This window comes from Podarcis filfolensis (genome assembly GCF_964270895.1).
Source record: "Podarcis filfolensis genome assembly, chromosome: 11".
Classification (NCBI taxonomy): Eukaryota; Metazoa; Chordata; class Lepidosauria; order Squamata; family Lacertidae; genus Podarcis; species Podarcis filfolensis.
In genome coordinates this window covers 31,555,810-31,576,432 of record NC_139613.1, presented here as the reverse complement: position 1 = coordinate 31,576,432, position 20,623 = coordinate 31,555,810, and the positions used below count along the sequence as shown (strand labels likewise).

Genomic DNA, 20,623 nt, shown 5'->3' with positions numbered 1-20,623 from the left:
GTAAGTAGAAAAAGAAACAGGTGGTTCAGTGAATCAGACCAGCTCTTCTCATCATGCTGTGTTTGATGCCTGAGCTTTTGGCTAAAGAAAGCAATTGTGATGAGCAGGAATGAAAACGGGAAAGAAGGGTTGCAGTGGGGCCAATTAACTATCATCACTCTATCTGAAGGTAGAGATATGATGGCCTCCAGCAAAGACAATATGGCAGGTAGTGCTGAAGAAAGGAACTTGTTAATGTTAAAGAACATTAATTGTGAAGGTGCAGGAACAGAAACCAGATCAGCACTATCTGTTGGTCACTTGGCTGTTCCAGGATACTGAATACAGAGGTTGGCTTGCTTATCTCTCTTTCTCCTGGAATGTCTATTATACCTTTCTAAGATGTGATAAATGTGATTTACACATGTGTAAAAATGCATATAAAAATGCATATAAAAATGCAAATAACAACAACAAACAATAATACATATTATGGCAAATTGTGGGACACAGGTGGCCCTGTGGTGTAAACCACTGAGCCTTGGGCTTGCTGATTGGAAGGATGGTGGTTTGAATCCCCATGACGGGGTGAGCTCCCGTTGTTCAGTCCCAGCTCCTGCCAACCTAGCAGTTTGAAAGCACGTCAAAGTGCAAGTAGATAAACAGGTACCATTCTGGCGGGAAGGTAAACGGCGTTTCCGTGCGCTGCTCTGGTTTCGCCAGAAGCAGCTTAGTCATGCTGGCCATATGACCCGGAAAAACTGTCTGCGGACAAACGTCGGCTCCCTCGGCCAGTAAAGCCAGATGAGCGCCACAATCCCAGAGTCGTTCGTGACTGGACTTAACTGTCAGGGGTCCTTTACCTTTTTATGGGAAGCTGCTTTATACCAAGTCAGAGTGTTGGTTCATCTAGCTCATTTCTTTGTACAATGACTGGCAGCAGCTCTGTGGGGTTTGAGGCAGGAGTCTTTCTGAGCCCTAGTGTGAATGAACCTGAGGCTTTCTGCTTGCAAAGAAGATGCTCTACCACTGAGTTCCAGCCCTTCCTTCAAGAGGCCTTGATTGCATGGGCAGAACCTGGGCACCTACGATAACCAAATACGCTGAAGTAAATGTAGCAGTCATCGTGGGAGAATAGGATGGATACTGGTTGATAACTTAGTTAAACAGAAAGGCGAGAACAGGAATCAACTGGACTGTTCTCATAATAAACGGATGTAAGAAGTGGAGTCCTCCAAGGATTTATATTGTTACTGGTACCTTTTAACTTGTCCATAAACAATAGAATATGTGTGTATATACATATGCTTAGAGAATTATATAAACTTCTTAATCAAACAACCTCTGAGAGGTACACATAAAACAATATTAAATAATTATCAATAATATACAAATAAAAGGAGCATTTTTTGAGAGAGAGAAACCCACAATTCATAACTAAATTATGTGTCTGGGTAGACTTTCTAAAAAATATATATGTTTTTAGGACATATCTAAGATGATAGTGGGTGCGGGTGGTGCTGTGGGTTAAACCATGGAGCCTAGGGCTTGCCGATCAGAAGGTCAGCGGTTTGAATCCCCGCGACGGGGTGAGCTCCCATTGCTCGGTCCCTGCTCCTGCCAACCTAGCAGTTCGAAAGCACGTCAAAGTGCAAGTAGATAAATAGGTACCGTTCTGGTGGGAAGGTAAATGGCATTTCCGTGCGCTGCTCTGGTTCGCCAGAAGTGGCTTAGTCATGCTGGCCACATGACCCAGAAGCTGTACGCCGGCTCCCTCGGCCAGTAAAGCGAGATGAGCGCCGCAACCTCAGAGTCATCCGCGACTGGACCTAATGGTCAGGGGTCCCTTTACCTTTAAGATGATAGCTAGGGTGCCTGCCTAAGAGTAGAGTAGGACTTCCAAGACTTAAGTGCTGTCACACTGAGAGATGGATTCCTAACAGATACAGAATGGCCATAATATGGCACTTCTAGATGTGTAAGTTTCACACAGATCAAAGCACTTCTGGGGCAAGGTGATATTTCAAACAAGCTGCTCCCAAGGTGTTGTGGGCTTTTTTATGCTAATAGTAAAACCTTGAACTTGGCCCAGTAGCAAATTGGCAAGGCCGTACAGATTGTTGGGTGGAGTTCAGTTGGTAGAGCATGAGACTCTTAATTTCAGGGTTTCCCACTTTGGGGAAAAAGATTCCTGAATTGCAGGGGGTTGGACTAGATGACCCTCATGGTCCCTTCCAACTCTACAATCATATGATTCTATGAGATGTAATATGCAGTGGTAAGACTCCTCTCAGCAATCATGCTGTGGTATTCTGCACTAACTGCAGTTTCCAGCCCAGCTGCAAAGGAAGGCCCGCATATGGTGCATTGCATTTTTGAAATATACGATGACTGAACTATTGTGGTCATGCTACCCCAGTTGAAGAATGGCTGCAGAAGTTGGACTAGCTGGCTTGGCAAACCTGGGGCCTCAAGTGACAAGGCTGGATCCAGGAGCACCCCCAGTTGGTGTACCTTCTCCACTAAGAGTGCAACTTCATAGAATCATAGAGTTGGAAGAGACCACAAGGGCCATCGAGTCCAACCCCCTGCCAAGCAGGAAACACCATCAGAGCACTCCTGACATATGGTTGTCAAGCCTCTGCTTAAAGACCTCCAAAGAAGGAGACTCCACCACACTCCTTGGCAGCAAATTCCACTGTCAAACAGCTCTTACTGTCAGGAAGTTCTTCCTAATGTTTAGGTGGAATCTTCTTTCTTGTAGTTTGGATCCATTGCTCCGTGTCCACTTCTCTGGAGCAGCAGAAAACAACCTTTCTCCCTCCTCTATGTGATATCCTTTTATATATTTGAACATGGCTATCATATCACCCCTTAACCTCCTCTTCTCCAGGCTAAACATGCCCAGCTCCCTTTGCCGTTCCTCATAAGGCATCGTTTCCAGGCCTTTGACCATTCTGGTTGCCCTCCTCTGGACACATTCCAGTTTGTCAGTGTCCTTCTTGAACTGTGGTGCCCAGAACTGGACACAGTACTCCAGGTGAGGTCTGACCAGAGCAGAATACAGTGGCACTATTACTTCCCTTGATCTAGATGCTATACTCCTATTGATGCAGCCCAGAATTGCATTGGCTTTTTTAGCTGCCGCGTCACACTGTTGGCTCATGTCAAGTTTGTGGTCAACCAAGACTCCTAGATCCTTTTCACATGTACTGCTTTCAAGCCAGGTGTCACCCATCTTGTATTTGTGCCTCTCATTTTTTTTGCCCAAGTGCAATACTCTACATTTCTTCCTTGTTAAAATTCATCTTGTTTGTTTTGGCCCAGTTCTCTAATCTGTCAAGGTCGTTTTGAAGTGTGATCCTGTCCTCTGGGGTGTTAGCCACCCCTCCCAGTTTGGTGTCATCTGCAAATTTGATCAGGATGCCCTTGAGCCCATCATCCAAGTCGTTGATAAAGATGTTGAATAAGACCGGGCCCAAGACAGAACCCTGTGGCACCCCACTAGTCACTCTTCTCCAGGATGAAGAGGAACCATTGATGAGCACCCTTTGGGTTCGGTCAGTCAGCCAGTTACAAATCCACTGAGTGGTAGCATAGTCAAGACCGCATTTTACCAGCTTCTTTACAAGAATATCATGGGGCACCTTGTCAAATGCCTTGCTTAGATCAAAGTAGGCTACATCCACTGCGTTCCCTTCATCTACCAGGCTTGTAATTCTGTCAAAAAACGAGATAAAAACTTCATCTAGGGTGGGCATTTGGCCAGTTGCTCAGATGAGCTTGGTTTATTTCCCCACATCCAGGCCACCAGTAGATCTAGACACTGGCCTAGGGCCTATACTGTGTTTCCTGAGTCAGATATTTTGGAGAAACAGAGCTGAGCATCATCGGCATGCTGTTTGCACCTCGTCCCAAATTTCGTAATGGCCATTTCAAGCCGAGATGCCTTTTAACTGGAATCAACCAGGAATTGAACCTAACTGAGCTATGTCCTCCGACTATGAAAATGCAACCCAAAGTAGTGATCCACAAAGTGCTCTAGCTTGCATACTTAAGCATACTTAAAACAAGGTTAGTCATGTTGATTCTAATCAGACTGATCTGGATTAAGGACAAATATGCTATTTTCACTGCTTTAGAGAATGCAGCCATTATGGCTCAAGGCATGTAAATGGATTTTGGAGTCCATCCCTAAAAAAACCATCTGTTGGGAAACACTTGCTCCAAGTCAGAGCACTTTCTTTTGTTTCAACATCATCTCTGATCATTCCTCTTGAAATGATGCCATCATGTATATTTTGGTTCATGGGGCATCTCCCACTCTCTTTCTTCTTGTATCTGATGGTGGGTTTACACTAGCCCTTCTACCCCCCCCCCCAATTTTTTGCCAATTCTCCTACCTCCTGCAACCTCCTGTGTCATTTGGTAGGGCATGTTGAATTTTTCAACTTTAAAATTCCAAAAATGAGGGTGCTAAAAATTTATAACATCCCCAAAACTCGGCCCCTCCAGATGTTTTGGGACTACAATTCCCCTCATCCCTGACCACTGGTCCTGTTAGCTAGGGATGATGGGAGTGTAGTCCCAAAACATCTGGAGGGCCGAGTTTGGAGATGCCTGCCCTACTTGATCTGCTCTGTGATTTGGAAATTGGAATCACAGTTCTCATGGCCTGGGTGGTGGCATATGTGTGTTTGCACCTACAATTCCAAAATAACTCCATAATTTATTTATTTTAAAAAACCTCCACCGCAATCTCATTGCAGCCTGGTTTCTATAGTAATCCATAGGCCTGAATGCTACAAAATATGTGACCAGACTGCAAGCTAATGCACATCTTGTTCAAGTTTTGATAATAATTACTGAAGCTATCTCAGCTGCACCAAGCCATATGCTTACTCGCAAGAGCAAAACCATTAGGCCAAGCAAGATGCTTGCATTTAAGTTAAATATTGCAAAGATATGACTATTTAAAATCAGATAGGTCAGCACTTCCGCTCAAGTATGCTTTAATAAATATGCACTAGGATTGTAAAACAATTATTCTATTAACTGTTGATGCATATTTACATGAGCTGCTGAGTCTTCAGCAAACCTACACATTAGTGATAAAACATCCTTGCTGTGCCAGCAGAATATAACAGATAGTGATGCTATATTGGCTCTGTGTTTGGTAGATCCCAAGATTAACAATCATTTGCTGGTGGACCAAATCTTAGAACAACACCACTCCACTGCTTAAAGAGCTTGCAAATGAAATTAAAGTAAGTTTCAGCTTTTCATATGATTTTATCTAGCCAGCTACAAATGTTTAAATATGGATGATGTGGGGGGGGGGGGGGTGAAGGACAACTTTCCATTCAACAAGCCCTTTCAGGTGTTCAGTAAACATGGAGAGTGGCGGACCTGCCATCCTCACTCTCAGTGTCTCCTACATAGATCTGAACAATTATATGCACATGCACTCTGCATGTTCAAATAGAAGTACAAGTGAGAGGCTCCCAGTTGCACAGGGAGAATCAATGTACATATGCAGCATACTTGTATGTGCATAGCTCTACTGGGGTCTCTGAATCTTAATCAAGGATCTTGCTTTGTCTTATCCATGGCTTTCAAACGTCTACATGCAGCTACTGTGTTTGATCATAGGCTGTCTGCTACCCAAATTGTTGGAAACTTCCTGGAGTATGGCAGACCCCACTGCCCCCGCAAAAAAAAAAAAAATGTGCCTACTTTTAGAAGAAAGGAACAAAGAATACAACTTCACGTTCAGTGGTGTTCATTCAGTCAGATATAATCAAATCCATTACCTAGAATTAGATTGGCAGAATATATGTGGGACTGTGTGTGTACAAATCTGACATGTAGAAGCTGAGAAATACTTCGTTATTTGGAAAACAGCCTATTGTTCTCCTCTGTAGAACCTAGCAGGTTGGCAAGGAGCTTGTACACGTTATTTGCTTACTACCACATCTTTATATCCACCACACATTTAAATGATAACAGGTATCCATTGTACTCAGATTTCTTTTATAAGACATCTCAAGATTTGATTTGATTTGATATTTGTATTACAAAATGTCTACCTGTCCTGGCAATGTATTTACCCACTTGATATAAATGACAGCTGGTTGTTATTCAACCAAGTTTTTTTACCCAGAGTAGACCTATTGAAACCAATAGGCCTCATTTAGGCATGTTCATTCACTTCAGTGGATCTGCTCTGATTAAAACTTAGTTGAATCCCATGCATAATGTGTAAAATTACCTTGAACAGAAATTACAAGAACACTTTCCCCCTCATGTATGTTTTTATTCTGTTTTATAGGCTTGTTTTTTGTTTACCATACATATGAGAATAGATATTCTTGCAAGAAAGTTTACATCTACAAGAACAAAACACAACAATGATAAAAGGATATGAATTTTTTCAATATAATAAAGATATACAGTAATCAAGGCCTAATAAGCACAACATAACAGATAATGTAGAATTATTATACACATTATAGTGCTGGAATATGCAATTGGAAGTCCTGAGGCCAAATCTGTGAGGAGTACCAGTCTTCTTCCTCCATTGCTATGCATTCTCGTCTTCAAAGTGACCATCTTCTAAAAATACCTGCTAGTTAGGTCTATAGTGTAAGCAAACACATTTGCATGAGAAGGTGTTCCCTGTTTTCTTACATTACCATTAATGCAGAATGATGAATATTGAGAATAATTTTGGAAACCTGTTAGATTTGTGTTGAAAATACTTCATTTACAGAGCTATAGTGTTTGGGGTACAGTTCTTGTCCCCTATTTCTAGGGAGAGCCAAATGTCTACCTTTCAGACTTCTCTAGTTATCAGTGTATATTGTACGTGTGTAGGAACTTTTACCTTTCTGAAGGGCTTGGAAGGTATGATATCTAGGGCCAGATTAAGACATGCTGAGACCCTAAGCTATGTCAAGTTTTAGAAGCCACATATTACCTCCTCCCCATCCCAAAAGTGCATTATTATGTAAAACCTAGTGCTGGTGAGGTTGTATTTAGAGGCCCCTCATAGTCTGAGCCCTTGAGCTGTAGTTTACCTAGCCTGTGCGAAAATTTGGCACTAATGGTTTCCATTTCAAATTATATTAGGAGTCTCCTAGCTCAGGAAATTGTTGCATAAATGTCTCCCCTTCAGACTTTTACAGAAATAAGGGTATCTTGGACTGTGTATGTACAAAGCTTCAGCTTCCTAGCTCATGGAGTAAATGCCATAAGTGTTTCAGTGTACACTTGAGTTCCCTTCACACATTACATGGTGTAAAGGAAGTCCAGAAACAGCAAGAAGTGGGGTCACACTGCTGTTCTAGCCCAAGAATATGATGTCAGAAATGAGGCCGGTAGCACGGCCACACTTCTTCACATCATGAGTGCCCTTCACTTTTATTCCATCTGTTCTAGGAGACAGGTGCACAATTGTCTGCCTTTCAGATTTTTAGCATCATCAGTGGTGTCTTGGGCTATATGCTTGCAACAAGGAATTTCCCCCAAGGAAAAATCTCTGTAACCAGTTCAGGGATTTGAAGGGAGGGAGGATACATGTTAGCCATTCCTGTTCCCATGGGCTGCAGCTGCAGCCCTTTACATCTTGAGTAGGAAGATCTGAAGGGGGAAGCTTTAGTGTGTTGTATTGTCAACCCTTAGAATCCTCCATATGAATGGATCCCCCAACCATGCAGGATTCCCATTCATGTGAAAGATTCTGAGCATGTTCCACTTAACACATCAAGATATCCTGTTCAGACCTACAGTACTTTTCAATACATTGTAGCAGGGAAGGGAACAATGGAGGAGAGTGTTCTGGGGACCTATGGAAGTGAACACCTGAGTAGGGTTTCTGAGTTTACTGTTTTGGGGGAGAAAAAGCATCAGTGTCATTTATACTTGTCTAATAAACAAGAAGTCTTGGATCATTTACCAAATTCCAGGGTTCTTTCTAACAGACTGGGAAATATCCTAGCATTTTCAGTACTTCAGTCTGCCAATCGGTGAAGCCCAGGCAAATATAGATTCATCTGAGGCTATCAATCCATAATGTAGCTTAGCCATGCATCAGAACTAAAGCAATGATAATCTATAACACTCTTTGACACTTGGGAAAGATTTTGCTTATTGCTGTATGAATATTCCACTTCCTTAAATAATGTGTCTGCATTTTTTCCCTGTTGAGTATTCAGAACCAATACACTTTGTTAAGAAGGTCTTTTATGCTCCCCTAGTCAGAGGCACACATGCACATGTAAACAGATGTGCTTTGCCCATTTGGGATTTTCTTGTGAGTGCTTTTCATTCTGTCACACCCAGACAGGAAGTTTCTTATTTATTTTCCCCCTCAGTGGAACGTTGTGTGACTAAATTGTTTACCTGGAACTACACAAAACTTAGGCCTTATAATTTTTCTCTTGCTGGTGCCATTTGCAACATGTACCAAGTGTTTTTTAAGGTGAGAAAAACCACAGCAGAAGGTTAACAGAGTGCAAAAAAAAAAAAAAAAGATCCTCTGTTCTCCAGTGCTCTTTGCCAGACTTGGTGACTTGAGGTGTATTTAGCCAGTTGTCCCATATTCTGGACAAGGTTCTACAACATGGTTTTGGAGTCTATAATTCAGCCACATTCTGCTGATGGTAACCGAATAGCACAAATGACTTTTCCACATGTTAATCACACAAACCTTCACAGGGTCACTATTTCTGTATCACCCATCTGTATCACCAAACAGCATTAAATCTCTAGTGAAGTGCCACTAAGTACGCTGTTCCTATAGCAGGTTTTTCATATCCCCATTCATACCACAGTGCATCTAGCTGGCAAATATTATTCAGAATAGAAACCCACTCAAAAATATGTATTTAGATGGCCATGTCTTTAATAGACCCTTCAGACAGGGTTAGGTCCAGTGCTGGATTTATGTATAGGCTAAGTAGGCTGAAGCCTAGGGCCTCTAAGTCTAGGGGGCCTCGCCAGCCTGCCCTCTCCCCAGTGCCACAGTCTCCCCTCTCCCAAAATTGCAAACCCATGACTTCATGCAAGGGAAGGGCAACTCAGGCCCAGCAACTATGAGACTCAGGGCTAGCCAGTGGGGCCCAATTTGAAGCAGTGGGGCACAACTTGATTTTTTGATTTTTTTTATTTTTGGTAGGGCCCCAGTTCACAGTCTGCAAAATCTTATAGATATAAATAAAATCCATCTAGATTGCCCTGGTGCAGGGCCCCCTTAGGAGCAGCCTGCGGGACCCAATTTGGCCCAATTGCGCCAATTGCCTTAAGGTCAGCCTTGATGAGACTGTGCAGGGGTTGGCCTGACAAGCCCTGCACCTTCTAGGTCCCTGGTGTCAACTCATAAATTGTATCCCTTCTGGCATCCTGGCCAACTCTATTATGCTGGTGTAAACCCTGATGCCCAGAATAGCAGGAAATAAAATCCGCTCATACGTCAGCAACTGATAAGACTTGTCAACCAGTTCTTCCAAACTCTTCCTAAATTATAAAGCTCCAAAATACAGGCCAAAAGAGAGCAGGTCTGGGAAGAGTGAGGCATACAATGGACACCGCCAGTGAAAAGGCCCTGCTCCATGTAGCTCCTGCCCTGTCATTTGATAGAGTGCCCACTTGCCCTCCTTCTTGACATGGAATGCTCTCTATTGGAGTCTCCCGGTCCAGTACAAAGACCATAAGAAGGGAGAGCAGGGACATTGAAGGTCCCAACAGTTGTTAATCAAGCAAGCAAGCAAGCACACAGGTCACCTTTGTCACAGTCAGGACACCTATGTCCTGGCCAGGCCTGCACCCAATATTGTGTTTGTATAATCTTGTTTGTCCTCAGTAACCAAAATTATATTATCAACATATACAAGCAGAAAAGTTGTTTTCCTTCATTTGCAAGGAATCGTAGAAAACAAAGTGGCACTAATAAAGAAAAGTTCCAGGGTGGCAACAGAAAGCAAACTAAAAATGCTTTTGCAGTTCATCAAAACTATCCAGCAATATCAAGTTATAGGAAAACTGGTGCTATTAACAGTAATCCTTCTAGCTGGTTAATTGGTTTGGCAACTTCCATGCACATGACGTGTAATAAATTTTCTGAGAAAAATTATAATTTTTTTCTCAGAAATCTTTTCGTTGTATCTTTCTTCCGGAGTGTGGCCAGACATAGCAAAATCTTTGTTACGAATACTTCTTTGTTGGACCCAGTTTCTGTAGGAGGAAGACATTGGGTAGAGATTTATAAGATATTTTTATCAAAGTTTCAGGCATCCAAGACTCTGTGCAAGTAATAATTGGACTTTGAAGGCTTGCATCCAGAATAGTCTTGAAGATGATAGAGAGGCAGTTAGAGTGGCTGTGAGATGTTCATGAATTCAGGCTGACAAGACGTTGTTAGGCCAAATCTATATCACTATGTTCCTATATTTCACCTACAGAAATAGTACAGGGCAAGATGAGCCAAAGCAGATTGCCTAAGGACCAATGCCACCTATAAGTGTTTGCTTACCTTTTCTAGAGAGCAGCAGAGATCAGAGTCATTTTCTTCTGTTAGCTAATGGAGTAAGTATCAGTCCACTAGGGAAGCTTCATAACCATAACAAAAAAGTATTCTAACTGAGCCCAATACAGCAGATCAGGGTGGCATAAAGGTAACATGCAGAATCAACATAGGTTTCAAGGCAGAGTTTCATTTGTTTTCACTGCCACTTTTTAATTGAATTGGAATATAGATGTTTAGCTTGTGTTTCTAATGTTTGAAGCATCTTTTGAAGGATAGACTCTCTTCTGCATCTTTCAAAACAATTGATGAGCAGTTAGACAAAAGCTACTGAAATGTCCAGGATTTTGCGGGTTTCTAAGCTTTGTTGAGTAATCATGCTGATTTTTGCTGCTTGGCTAGCAATATTTTATAAGGGGCATTTGACTGATAATCCATAAATGTCATAAGTTTTTATAGAATCCTTTTAGGTTTACAAGTGGAACTTATGAATGAACAAAGGCAAGATTGCTAAATCCGTTACACTTTTCTGTCTCTGTGCTGTGCATATAGCCAAGGCTTTATTATCAACACTATCTTCTCCAGTGTCTGTGAAGAGTATTCAATTGCATCTCAGTATCTTGGGTTAACTTACACAGCTTCTCTCATTGCAATGAGTTTTTCTTATATTTTTAAATAAAGTATCTTTGCTCACTTGGCCAGCCAGTCAAGAGCAAAACAGAATCTTGAAAAGAATATTAAAGTATCTGGTTCATTTAATTTAATTTGATGTAGAGGGGTCTTTGTTGAGTTAGCTGGTCCTGATGGCTAAGAAACTTCTTTACTGGCAATAACTGAGTTGGGATCAACTATTATTCAAGAACAATACTTGTTCAAGAAATAGTTTTCCACATCCTTAACAACATTAATTGGTTCTTGCATTAGATGGAAAAACATACTGAGAGCATCATTTCCAACAGCATCTCAGGATACTTTAGGTTATTGCAGGCATTTTCCTTGTTCCTACCTTTGGCTTCAGCATTAGAATCAATGACATTGATTTCTCTATGATGACTTCCTGGATAAAAGCATGCAGTGCACTTTCTCCATAATTAGCACCAAATCTCCTTGTGGCTTTCTTCCTGTTCCTGGTCAGGCAACTCCAGCGAAGCCACATTATGCTTTTCTACTACTACTTCCTTTGGAGCTTGCACCACACAAAAGACAACGGCAGAAAAAGTCCATAGTTTCAGGCTGTATTGCCTCTCCTGTGAAATCTCTGTGGTCTTCTCAGGTGGGGTGACTGTCTCCCCACATACTTCCTTCCCCATGTATGCAGTCTTAGATTTGTAAAGGGAACCTGGAGGGATTTTGAGGCAATGGGAGTGATGACACAGATGCAGTAGACCCTTTTCTCTTCCTCCTCCTCCAACTTCACACAAAAGAGATGAGATCCAGTCACAAAGATTACCCTCCATGCAATTGATTAATACCTTATTAAAATGGATTGTGTATTGTGGTTTTAAAAAATATCTTGAATTCTTCCTTGAATAGTAAGACTGCTGGTCTTCTTTGTCTGCAGAACAAGAATTATGATGATAGTTTTAGTCTTGCCTAAAATAAACTAAAAAATCAGTTCATTAGTCTTCTTTGGTGTGAAGACTATTTACCTCTTATGAACTTACAATATTCCAGCATTATTATAAGGGTGCATAACAGAAGTACTTCAAAAGACATATGGACAATGATATAATATACTATTATGATCTTGTGAATATCACATTCCAAAATGTAAATATGTCTTCTAAAAGGATAGGTGGCAAAGTATAATAATAAAAACATAAGAATTATGCTCTGTAGTACTTAACATTTCAAAGTAGAATCATAGAATGGTAGAGTTGGAAGAGTGATGATCATCTAGTTCAACCCCATGCAATGCAGGAATAGTAGCATGAGTAAGGGCTCTGCTCTGTAGTTGAGTGAAGCCAATGTAATAATTTTCCACTTTGCTAGAATCACTTAATTATGGGAACCATTAACTGAGCATAAATCTCAGAATATTTCATAAATATTATTTTTACTGTGATTCACTGTACTGTATTGTGGGTGGGATTTGCATTTCTATATAAGAAGCAATTTTTGAAACACTCTTAAAATCTTGAGCAAAAATCCTTTCCCTACAAAATCCTGTCATCCTTTTCAAAGTGCTGAATCCTACTATTTTTGAAAAATAAATATTTCCTAGAGGAAGTTGTATTTCATGTTAAAATACTGCACTGATGTTTAGTAGAATTAGGTGCTCCTGTAGGAACAAAATGTCACCCGACCTCAAGAAAGCAAACTATCAGCTCTCAACTAGATTAAATATCTAGGCAGGAATTTTAGGCTTGAAAGCTACCTAGGAATAAACACCATTGAATACAGTGGGACTGTGGACAGTGAGTAAATAAACAACCACACACAATGCACTATTAAATAAAGTATGTCAGAAAAACTTGTGTGCCCTTTCACTTTTAGAAAGAGGCAGGGTAAGTAGAAAAGTTGAATTAGGAGAGATTACAGTACATTATACCCTGTTATTAGAGAGTCTCATGTTTGTTTTAGGAAAGAGAAGCAATGCTACTGAAGCAACAGATCTTCCACCAAAAAGAACCCTGTATCTGTGTTAACATGTTTATCTTTCATAAATGCATCATTTCAAAATTTGTCTGTGGTTTATTAGAGTTAACGAATCACTGCTACACAAATTATCAAATAAAAAGTGTTCCTGTTTCTCCTCCTAGCTTCCATTGTAAAATTAAGAGTGAAGTCTAATAGAACAGTTTGTGTTCATGAATGACTCCAAGAAGAATCAGTTTGGATGCAAACACTAAATTAATGGATGCAAATGACTCTCCCACATATCTTGCTCCTGAATGATCACATTATCCATAACTGCTTGTGCATCTGACTAAAGCTTTTGAGAGTGTTGTAGAGCTGTTTTCCAAAATTCACACAAAGCATTTTCAAATATATGCAGCCATTATGTTTTGATTGCAAAATGTCACTGTGTAGACCTGAAAATATCTGCACCAGCATTACATTATATCAGGGGTCGGCAACCTAAGGCCCATGGGCCGGTAGAGGCCCACGAAGCTTGTCTAACCGGCCCATGATGACCGCTGCCGCCCCCTCCCCCCACTCTTACCGCTGTGGCACGGTGCGGTGCAGGGACCAACTTCCGGGCATGTACATTGGCACTCCTCCAACCTAGATGTGTGCTGGAAATAGTGTGTGTGCACGCACACTCTTCCGACCCAGAAGAGCGCGCATGCGCACACGCTCCTGCCCATCCTCCGATGGACAGAGCATCGACTGGCCCATCCTCGGATAAGGTTGCCGACCTCTGCATTATATCAACAGGCTGGACTTCTTTTGGTTATTACTTCCACCACACAAATGCTGAATTGACTAGGCGGCATCGTATCGCCTGCAATAACTGAATGAGGAAAATCCCAGAGCAGTCATGATGTGGATTATAAGGCCATCAAATGAAAATCAAAGCTGTCGATATAAATTGCTAATGTCCTCACAAGAAAAACTGGCTTTCCTGCATTTACTTTCCATGCTGTGATTTATGAATTGGACATGCAGAAAATTACAGTAAGTTTTTTATAAAAAGAAATCCATCCTTAATTCTGTAAAAATTAAAAGCTGATACAACTCTAATGATATATTGACTAACTGAGTAAGTGCAATGTAAGACTGCCACTCGATAATTAATGGTTAAATAGTAAACATGTTATCAATGGCAACTCCTCTTATATGCTGGCTACAAACTATGGCCTTCAATTATTCTTCCATTTCAAATTTTCATGCCAAAAATGTGTTGTCGTCAAAGACAAGAGGTGGTATTCAACTAAGTTTTACTCAGTGTAGACCTACTGAAATTAATAAACCTAATTCATTAATATTCAGTAATTTTTGTGGGTGTATTCTGAGTAACGCTTGTTGAATACCACCCAAGGGAAATTAAAATAGAGATGCCAAGTGATTTGGTCAAGGTCAAACCAAAGGTAAAGGAAAGATCTCAAACTGGTGCTCAAAAAATTGTTGACCTGGTATATGATATGGCCAATGCATTTTGACTTCTAGTATTTTCAGGGGTAACATTAATTTTGCATTGCCTTGTTCCAGTGGCAACACTGATCTGATAAAACATCATTTGAAAAAGCATATGAAGAATGAACAGCTAGAGAACTTTCCATTGGGGGGAAAAGTGTGAGAGTGTAAGCTGAATATGGCTGTAATCAGCGTATTACACCCCATAATCAACTTCCAATTTTAAGAACACCAATTTAAGGTGTTCTTGCCTCTTCTTTTTATTTTCCTATTCTTTGGGCCAACTCCTATTTTCTTTTTTGCTCGTTAAAGCCACCCAATGTTATATTTTATTTATTTATTTATAATATTTATGAATTGCTCTTCCTCCAAAGGACCTTAGGGAAATGTACAAAACACAAAAAGAAAATATATCAGCCATCAGTTAAAAAATATTGAAACCCAGTGCCCTATCTACCTATTTTCATTGTCTATTTCTAACATTCTGGAAATGCAACCTAAAAAGTAATCCGGGTTTCAATGTCTTGTTTAGTCTGAATAAAGACTAAAAGAGTTCATCAGAGGGATGTAATTCATCCTACTTATCTTTGATTTTTTTTAAAAAAAAATACCTCAAAATCCATTAGCATTGTATATAAAATATTGTGTCTACAGGCATCTCAGTAACAGTGCGATGAATCTTTCCCACAGTAAATCAAAACAACATACAGAGGCAAGGAACATTTAATTTGACTTACATAATTACCAAGCAAAACAGTTTTCCTTGAGCCTGTACCTGGAACTTTGCAAAACTGTTTCTGTGCATTTGCTTGCAGATACAATTTTTCTTGAACTGTGCATGTACTCGTGCAGATGTGGAAGTTGTGCACCCAACCAAATCATGCATGTGTTTGTCTATGACAACTTGCATGAAGTAGCCTGCTTGTATAATCTACATCAGTTTGTGCAACTTGTTTTTATGAGGGGAAAGAAGTTCCTCATGTGCAGAAGTTGTTTGGAAAAACAAGGGCACTTGAGGCATTCTACAGACTTTCCATAGATATCTGAGAGCACAGTGATTGTAACGCAAAACAGAATACTGTGCAGAAATAAAGGGAGAGGTTTTCTACGTCTCTAACAGCACTTGCCCATTATCAATTCAAGCAGGAATGTACCCCTGGTAAACATATAGTGTCAAAAATCTATCTAGTTTGGCATGCCCCATTAAGTCCTTGAAGCCCTCACTGTGTTTTAGACCCTCTGTAGCCATCATTGGCATAAAAATCAGTGACTGTAATGGAAAATGAGACGTCTTTCAAACATTGTGTCTCTTGGCAAAGCAAAACCAATTAAAGCCAATTTATAAAATTGTAAAACTTTTCCTACATGGGATAGTGAGTCAGACCTCTTGTATTCAAATCAAGGGGTCCTTTGGAATAGGCCATCCCAAATGTTTTCTCAATTCTGTTGCAATTCCTTAGGCTGCCAGTCAGTTGAGAATGTGATAAATAAATACGACCTGCAGCATCTAAAATAAACTAGTGTTGATTGATACGTCCTTGAGAGAACCACTTCTGTTCTTCTAACAGTCACAAGACTGTTGGAATTGTCCTAAAAGAAGTGGATGGAGGAGAAATTTGAGGTATTTATTGCATGAGGATTTTGTTTGTTTGATTCATATCCTGCCCTTCATTACATGTGATCTTTGGGCAAGTCGCAGCAATTAAATACACAATGTGTAATTACACAGAGAGAGAATGATGCTGTTATTGACTAATAACAAAAGGGAGCATCCCCCAGGACCAGGGGAAAGTGTACAAGATGGGCACACCATACTGTCTCTTGCACACACAGCACACAAACATCGCTCCTTCTCTCATAAACCTCAAAGATATACGTTCCTTCCCCACCCCTACCCCTTACAGACTACTAGGGCCGAGCAATATCTGGTTTTCAACATTGTGATAGATCACCAACTTAACATTGCAATATACCAATATATTACAATGCCTGAAATAATGATAGAGCTGTGTAGTGGCTTTGGCTGGCTTCATGGCTTTCCCTGTATCGTGATTTTTTGCCAGCACCTATTCTTGTGATTTACTGCCCCTTGCATGAGGCAGGGGTAAGCTGAGCTGGCAGAGTTAACATGGGCTGCAGGAATCAAGAGAAGCGTCAGCTGGCTTCATGGTTTTTCCACATTGTGATTTTTGTGTAGCCCATGCTACACAGACACATCACAATATATTGCCAGGTCGAAAATTGTGAAACTGTTATCATGATATGGACTTCAAAGCGGTTTTGGATGATATATTGATACATCACCCAGCCCTACAGACAACCTGTAAATTTCTCCATCTTTCTGTGCCCAATTGCATCTCTCCCTCTGTCTGACAGATGACACATGCACACAGACCCCACATACATTGCTCTGTCTCTTTCTAGCTAAGCACGTCCCTCTTAATCACAGAGCATACCCAATTCAGATAAGCCCCTCCATGGATGTCAGGAATACACAAAGGTCACCAACCTGGCCCCTGTGAGCTTTTGTGCACCCTAGCTAGATATATATATATATGTATGTATATGTATATATATACTGTACTGGCATTGATGGAATCTTAGGCCCTGCAGCTCAAATAAACTGTTCCCTCCTCTTTGTGGAATGTTGATCAGCACTATGATCAATTTTCTGTCCAGGACTACACATCCATTATCCCAACTACTCTATACACATGCCATTGGATCAGGGCACTTAGAAAGTGGGCAAAATCATTGCACTCTATTGGCTGCCAGCTGCAGCTTTCTAAGTTTTCCTAGTACCAAATATATTAAGTAGACAGGCTTCTACTCATGCAGCCAGTTCCCCAGAGGTTGAAATGGAATTCACATTGCCTCAAGACTTCCCTCTGTAATTTTTGCTTTGTGCCCAGCTGCTGTGAGTTATAGTGATTACTGCCAGTGCAGCAATGCTGCCAGTATGCTCCTGCAGCAGTACAACATCATAGATTGGCTCGGGATGCCATTGCAGTGTACAGGCCATGGCATCCGACTGCAAACAGCCTTTGCTGTATTTGCAAGATCAGCAGCTCATGTTAGCCTGCAAAACAGCTGGGAGCGAATGCAGACGTAGTCTGTAAAATCTGGACTAGAATAAGATTCTGACGGAGCTTCTTTGCCTCCAAATTTAACGAGGCTTTGATCTGTAGTTTTGCTCTGCACCCTAAGTGCAGATACTCCCTAAGTTTTGATGCAGATTGTATTGGCCTTGTTCTTTTTTATCTGCTGAATCTATTCTGGCCACAATAAATTATTTCCAAGCACATTTGAAAAGGACAGTGAATGCCTAGTTATGAAAATGATGCCTCTAGAGAAGATGACAGGCTGAACCTTCTGCATCAGAGCCCTTGCATTTTGTGTCCTCTTATCTATTTCGGGTCTTCATTTGCCTAATTACTACTCTGAGGCTAGCAGAGATTTCCCCTGCAGCGCTCAGCAGCTCTGCTGACTGCAGAGACCCTACCTGGCACACAATTTAGTGCGTCAGCATTCTAGATAGAAATGAATGAAAAATCAATCAGGGCAACTGCAGTGGCAGCACATGCAACTCTAACCTACTTTGTGCATGGTTTTCAACATTTCACTGTAGACTCTAAAATGGTAAGTGTACCTGAAATAAAGTATGCCTTTATTGGTCAGCCTCTATGCTCCTTAGGTTTGACGAAGACATTACACCATATGCTAGTTTGTGTGTGTGTGTGTGTGTGTGTGTGTGTGTGTGTAATACATACTATATCGGAGAGATATAGAACATGGTTGTTTAAAGAAAATAAATAGAATAAATTCAACAAACCAAAGTCCACTATGCATTTAAGAATCACAACCATTGCTTATTTTAGCATCTGGAGAAGATGATTGCTTTATTTCAGTTCTTATTATACTTTTAATGGACAAAGTTATTCAACTGCAAGCATATCTCAATTAAGCATCAGTTAATAGTCTCTGCAGCTGACTCTCTAATAAGAGGATTAACTTTAAAATGCTGCTTGAAAAGTCACTCGCTGCTAACTTTTCAAGCACAGTGGGTTAAATTTTCATAGAGCAATGAGAAAATGATGGGCTGTAACAAGTTGTGCATTGCATCACTGTTAAGCTTTCCAAATTTCACCAGCTTCTTTCTATGTGGTACTCTTACAGTAAAGAAGATTCCTGAGCTATAAAAGATGAAGAGTCTACTTTTCCTGGTGTTGATTTCTTTCTGCTGGGCTGATCATCATGCTGCCAACTTCACACTGGAGCATGACAGAATTATTCACATCCACGGTAAGTTAAAAAAGGAATTTAAGCTGCACTTGTGATGTTATGCTGAAATTTTATGACTTGCATCTTTTTTAAAAAAAGAAAAAGATTAGATAGCTTGCTGCTGTGCTGCATTATTGTACTCTGAGCAATGAAACCTGCTTTTAAATCTGAAATGCATTTTTTTCAGTGTGCAATCTAATGACTATTTCTGAGACAGAAACAGTATTTGTTAAAATAAGAGTGCATGCATATTGAAAGAAGCAAGCAAGCAATTAGTTTAGCCAGAAAAGTATTGGCCTTACTGCAGAAAAGATATGATCTAAAACACATCATATAAGCAAAGACTTCCCTTTCACAGGTAAATGACTGGTTATTAAGACACTGTATTGAAAAAATGAGGCATCAGTTGAAAACTCAAGCAGTATAAAAAGTGACTTACCTCAACAAATAGATGCTTTTTTCCCATAGCTTTCACTCAGATACAGTGGTATGTTGTCCCTCTGCATAATCGTGTATATCTATTTGAATTCTAAAGCTTACAGCTGGCTGTATGAAGCTTTGAGGCTGCAGTGCAATGCAGCTGTTTTTCAGCTCCAGTTTTAGCAGTTGAGGGTCATCCTGTATGAAGCAAGCCAAAACATTTATTTATGCAAAAATGACAGGCAGAATAAAATACATCTATAGCTTCTTTCATTTGTATACATCCAATTTTGACAACTTAAATAATGCAGCCCATGGGTGCCATTTAAAGTTTAGAGGTTCCATGCTACTTAGAAAAAAAGCAACCAAAAAATCCCCACAGTGTTTGCACTTTTTATAAACACGCACCACACTACATTTTGACACCAAGAAGGGTTTAGCATTTGCAGTTCTCTCAGTGAAGATTTCAGGAGCCGAGAGTCTCCAGGCACCAGACACTAGCTTCAAGGTCAAAGAAGAAATTGCACCGGATTGGTGTGGTAATGGAAAGTGACACTGGAAAGGAGTGCAAGATGAGTGGTTAAAAGAAGGTGTAAATCAAAATACAAAAGCAATGGCCTTTTTAGTGTGTATTAACTGGTTCATTCTGAAGAATTTAGCTCTTTCCTTTGCAGGTGTTGTCTAATTGATAATATTTCTTTTTGGACTATAACTTCCTATCGGCACGTGCCTCTTGAGCAAAGGAAACTTTCTGAACACTTGATGTATAACATATTTTTAAATATGTTGCTTTTAATTTGTTAGTGTAGATGTGTTACTTATACCTCAGAGCATGTCCTCACTATGAACTTAAACCATGACATTCTCTGAAGGAATTAGGGAAGAGGGATGTAATAAAAGGCTTTGCAAGTGACAGCACTTCTATTTTAATTCTATCAGGAAACCTTGTTGCCTCTTTGTAATGTTCCTTTTAAGCAGCAAACTACTGCTGAACCCTTGGTTAGTAATAAAGCACAAAAGAGCTGCTTCTGAAGCAAACCTACAGCAGTTGGAATTTATCTGGTAGTATTCCCAGTGACAGTGCACAGGTACAAATGCAGAACTTTCAGCGTGTCCAGAAAACTTTAGTTCTCACACTATTCAGCCCTAATCCTGTGGCTCAGTCTATACCCTTCCTCCGTACAAAGGGCGTCTGAAAAAGAAACAGAGTGGTAGACATACTCTCTTTACTTTTTTATGATTAACTGTTCATGGCTCTCTTGTACACATTGCTAACATTTTAAGCTGCCCATTGACTAACACAGAGGTTGCGCTAAATAAAAGAATCTATTAGAAGAACAT

General features: G+C 40.4%; 1 protein-coding gene and 1 long non-coding RNA gene across 5 annotated transcripts in view; one reads left to right on the top strand and one right to left on the bottom strand.

Annotated features, from left to right (window-relative positions):
• Positions 1-20,623, top strand: part of HAPLN1 (hyaluronan and proteoglycan link protein 1) — a 62,755-nt gene that overhangs the window by 19,185 nt on the left and 22,947 nt on the right. For 3 of the 4 annotated variants that reach the window (XM_083577098.1, XM_083577097.1, XM_083577096.1), the window contains one exon: positions 18,758-18,883. In XM_083577098.1, the coding sequence (XP_083433224.1) occupies positions 18,784-18,883 (100 nt within the window). In that variant the 5' untranslated portion in view covers positions 18,758-18,783. Of the gene's footprint in view, positions 1-18,134; positions 18,221-18,757; positions 18,884-20,623 lie in introns of those variants that run through there. The other variant, XM_083577099.1, reaches the window with a different exon arrangement.
• On the bottom strand, positions 9,854-19,776 carry LOC310745116. The gene is made up of 3 exons (XR_014539952.1): positions 19,691-19,776; positions 19,302-19,480; positions 9,854-12,056 (listed from the first exon to the last, which is right to left on the bottom strand). It is a non-coding gene; the product is annotated as an uncharacterized lncRNA (long non-coding RNA).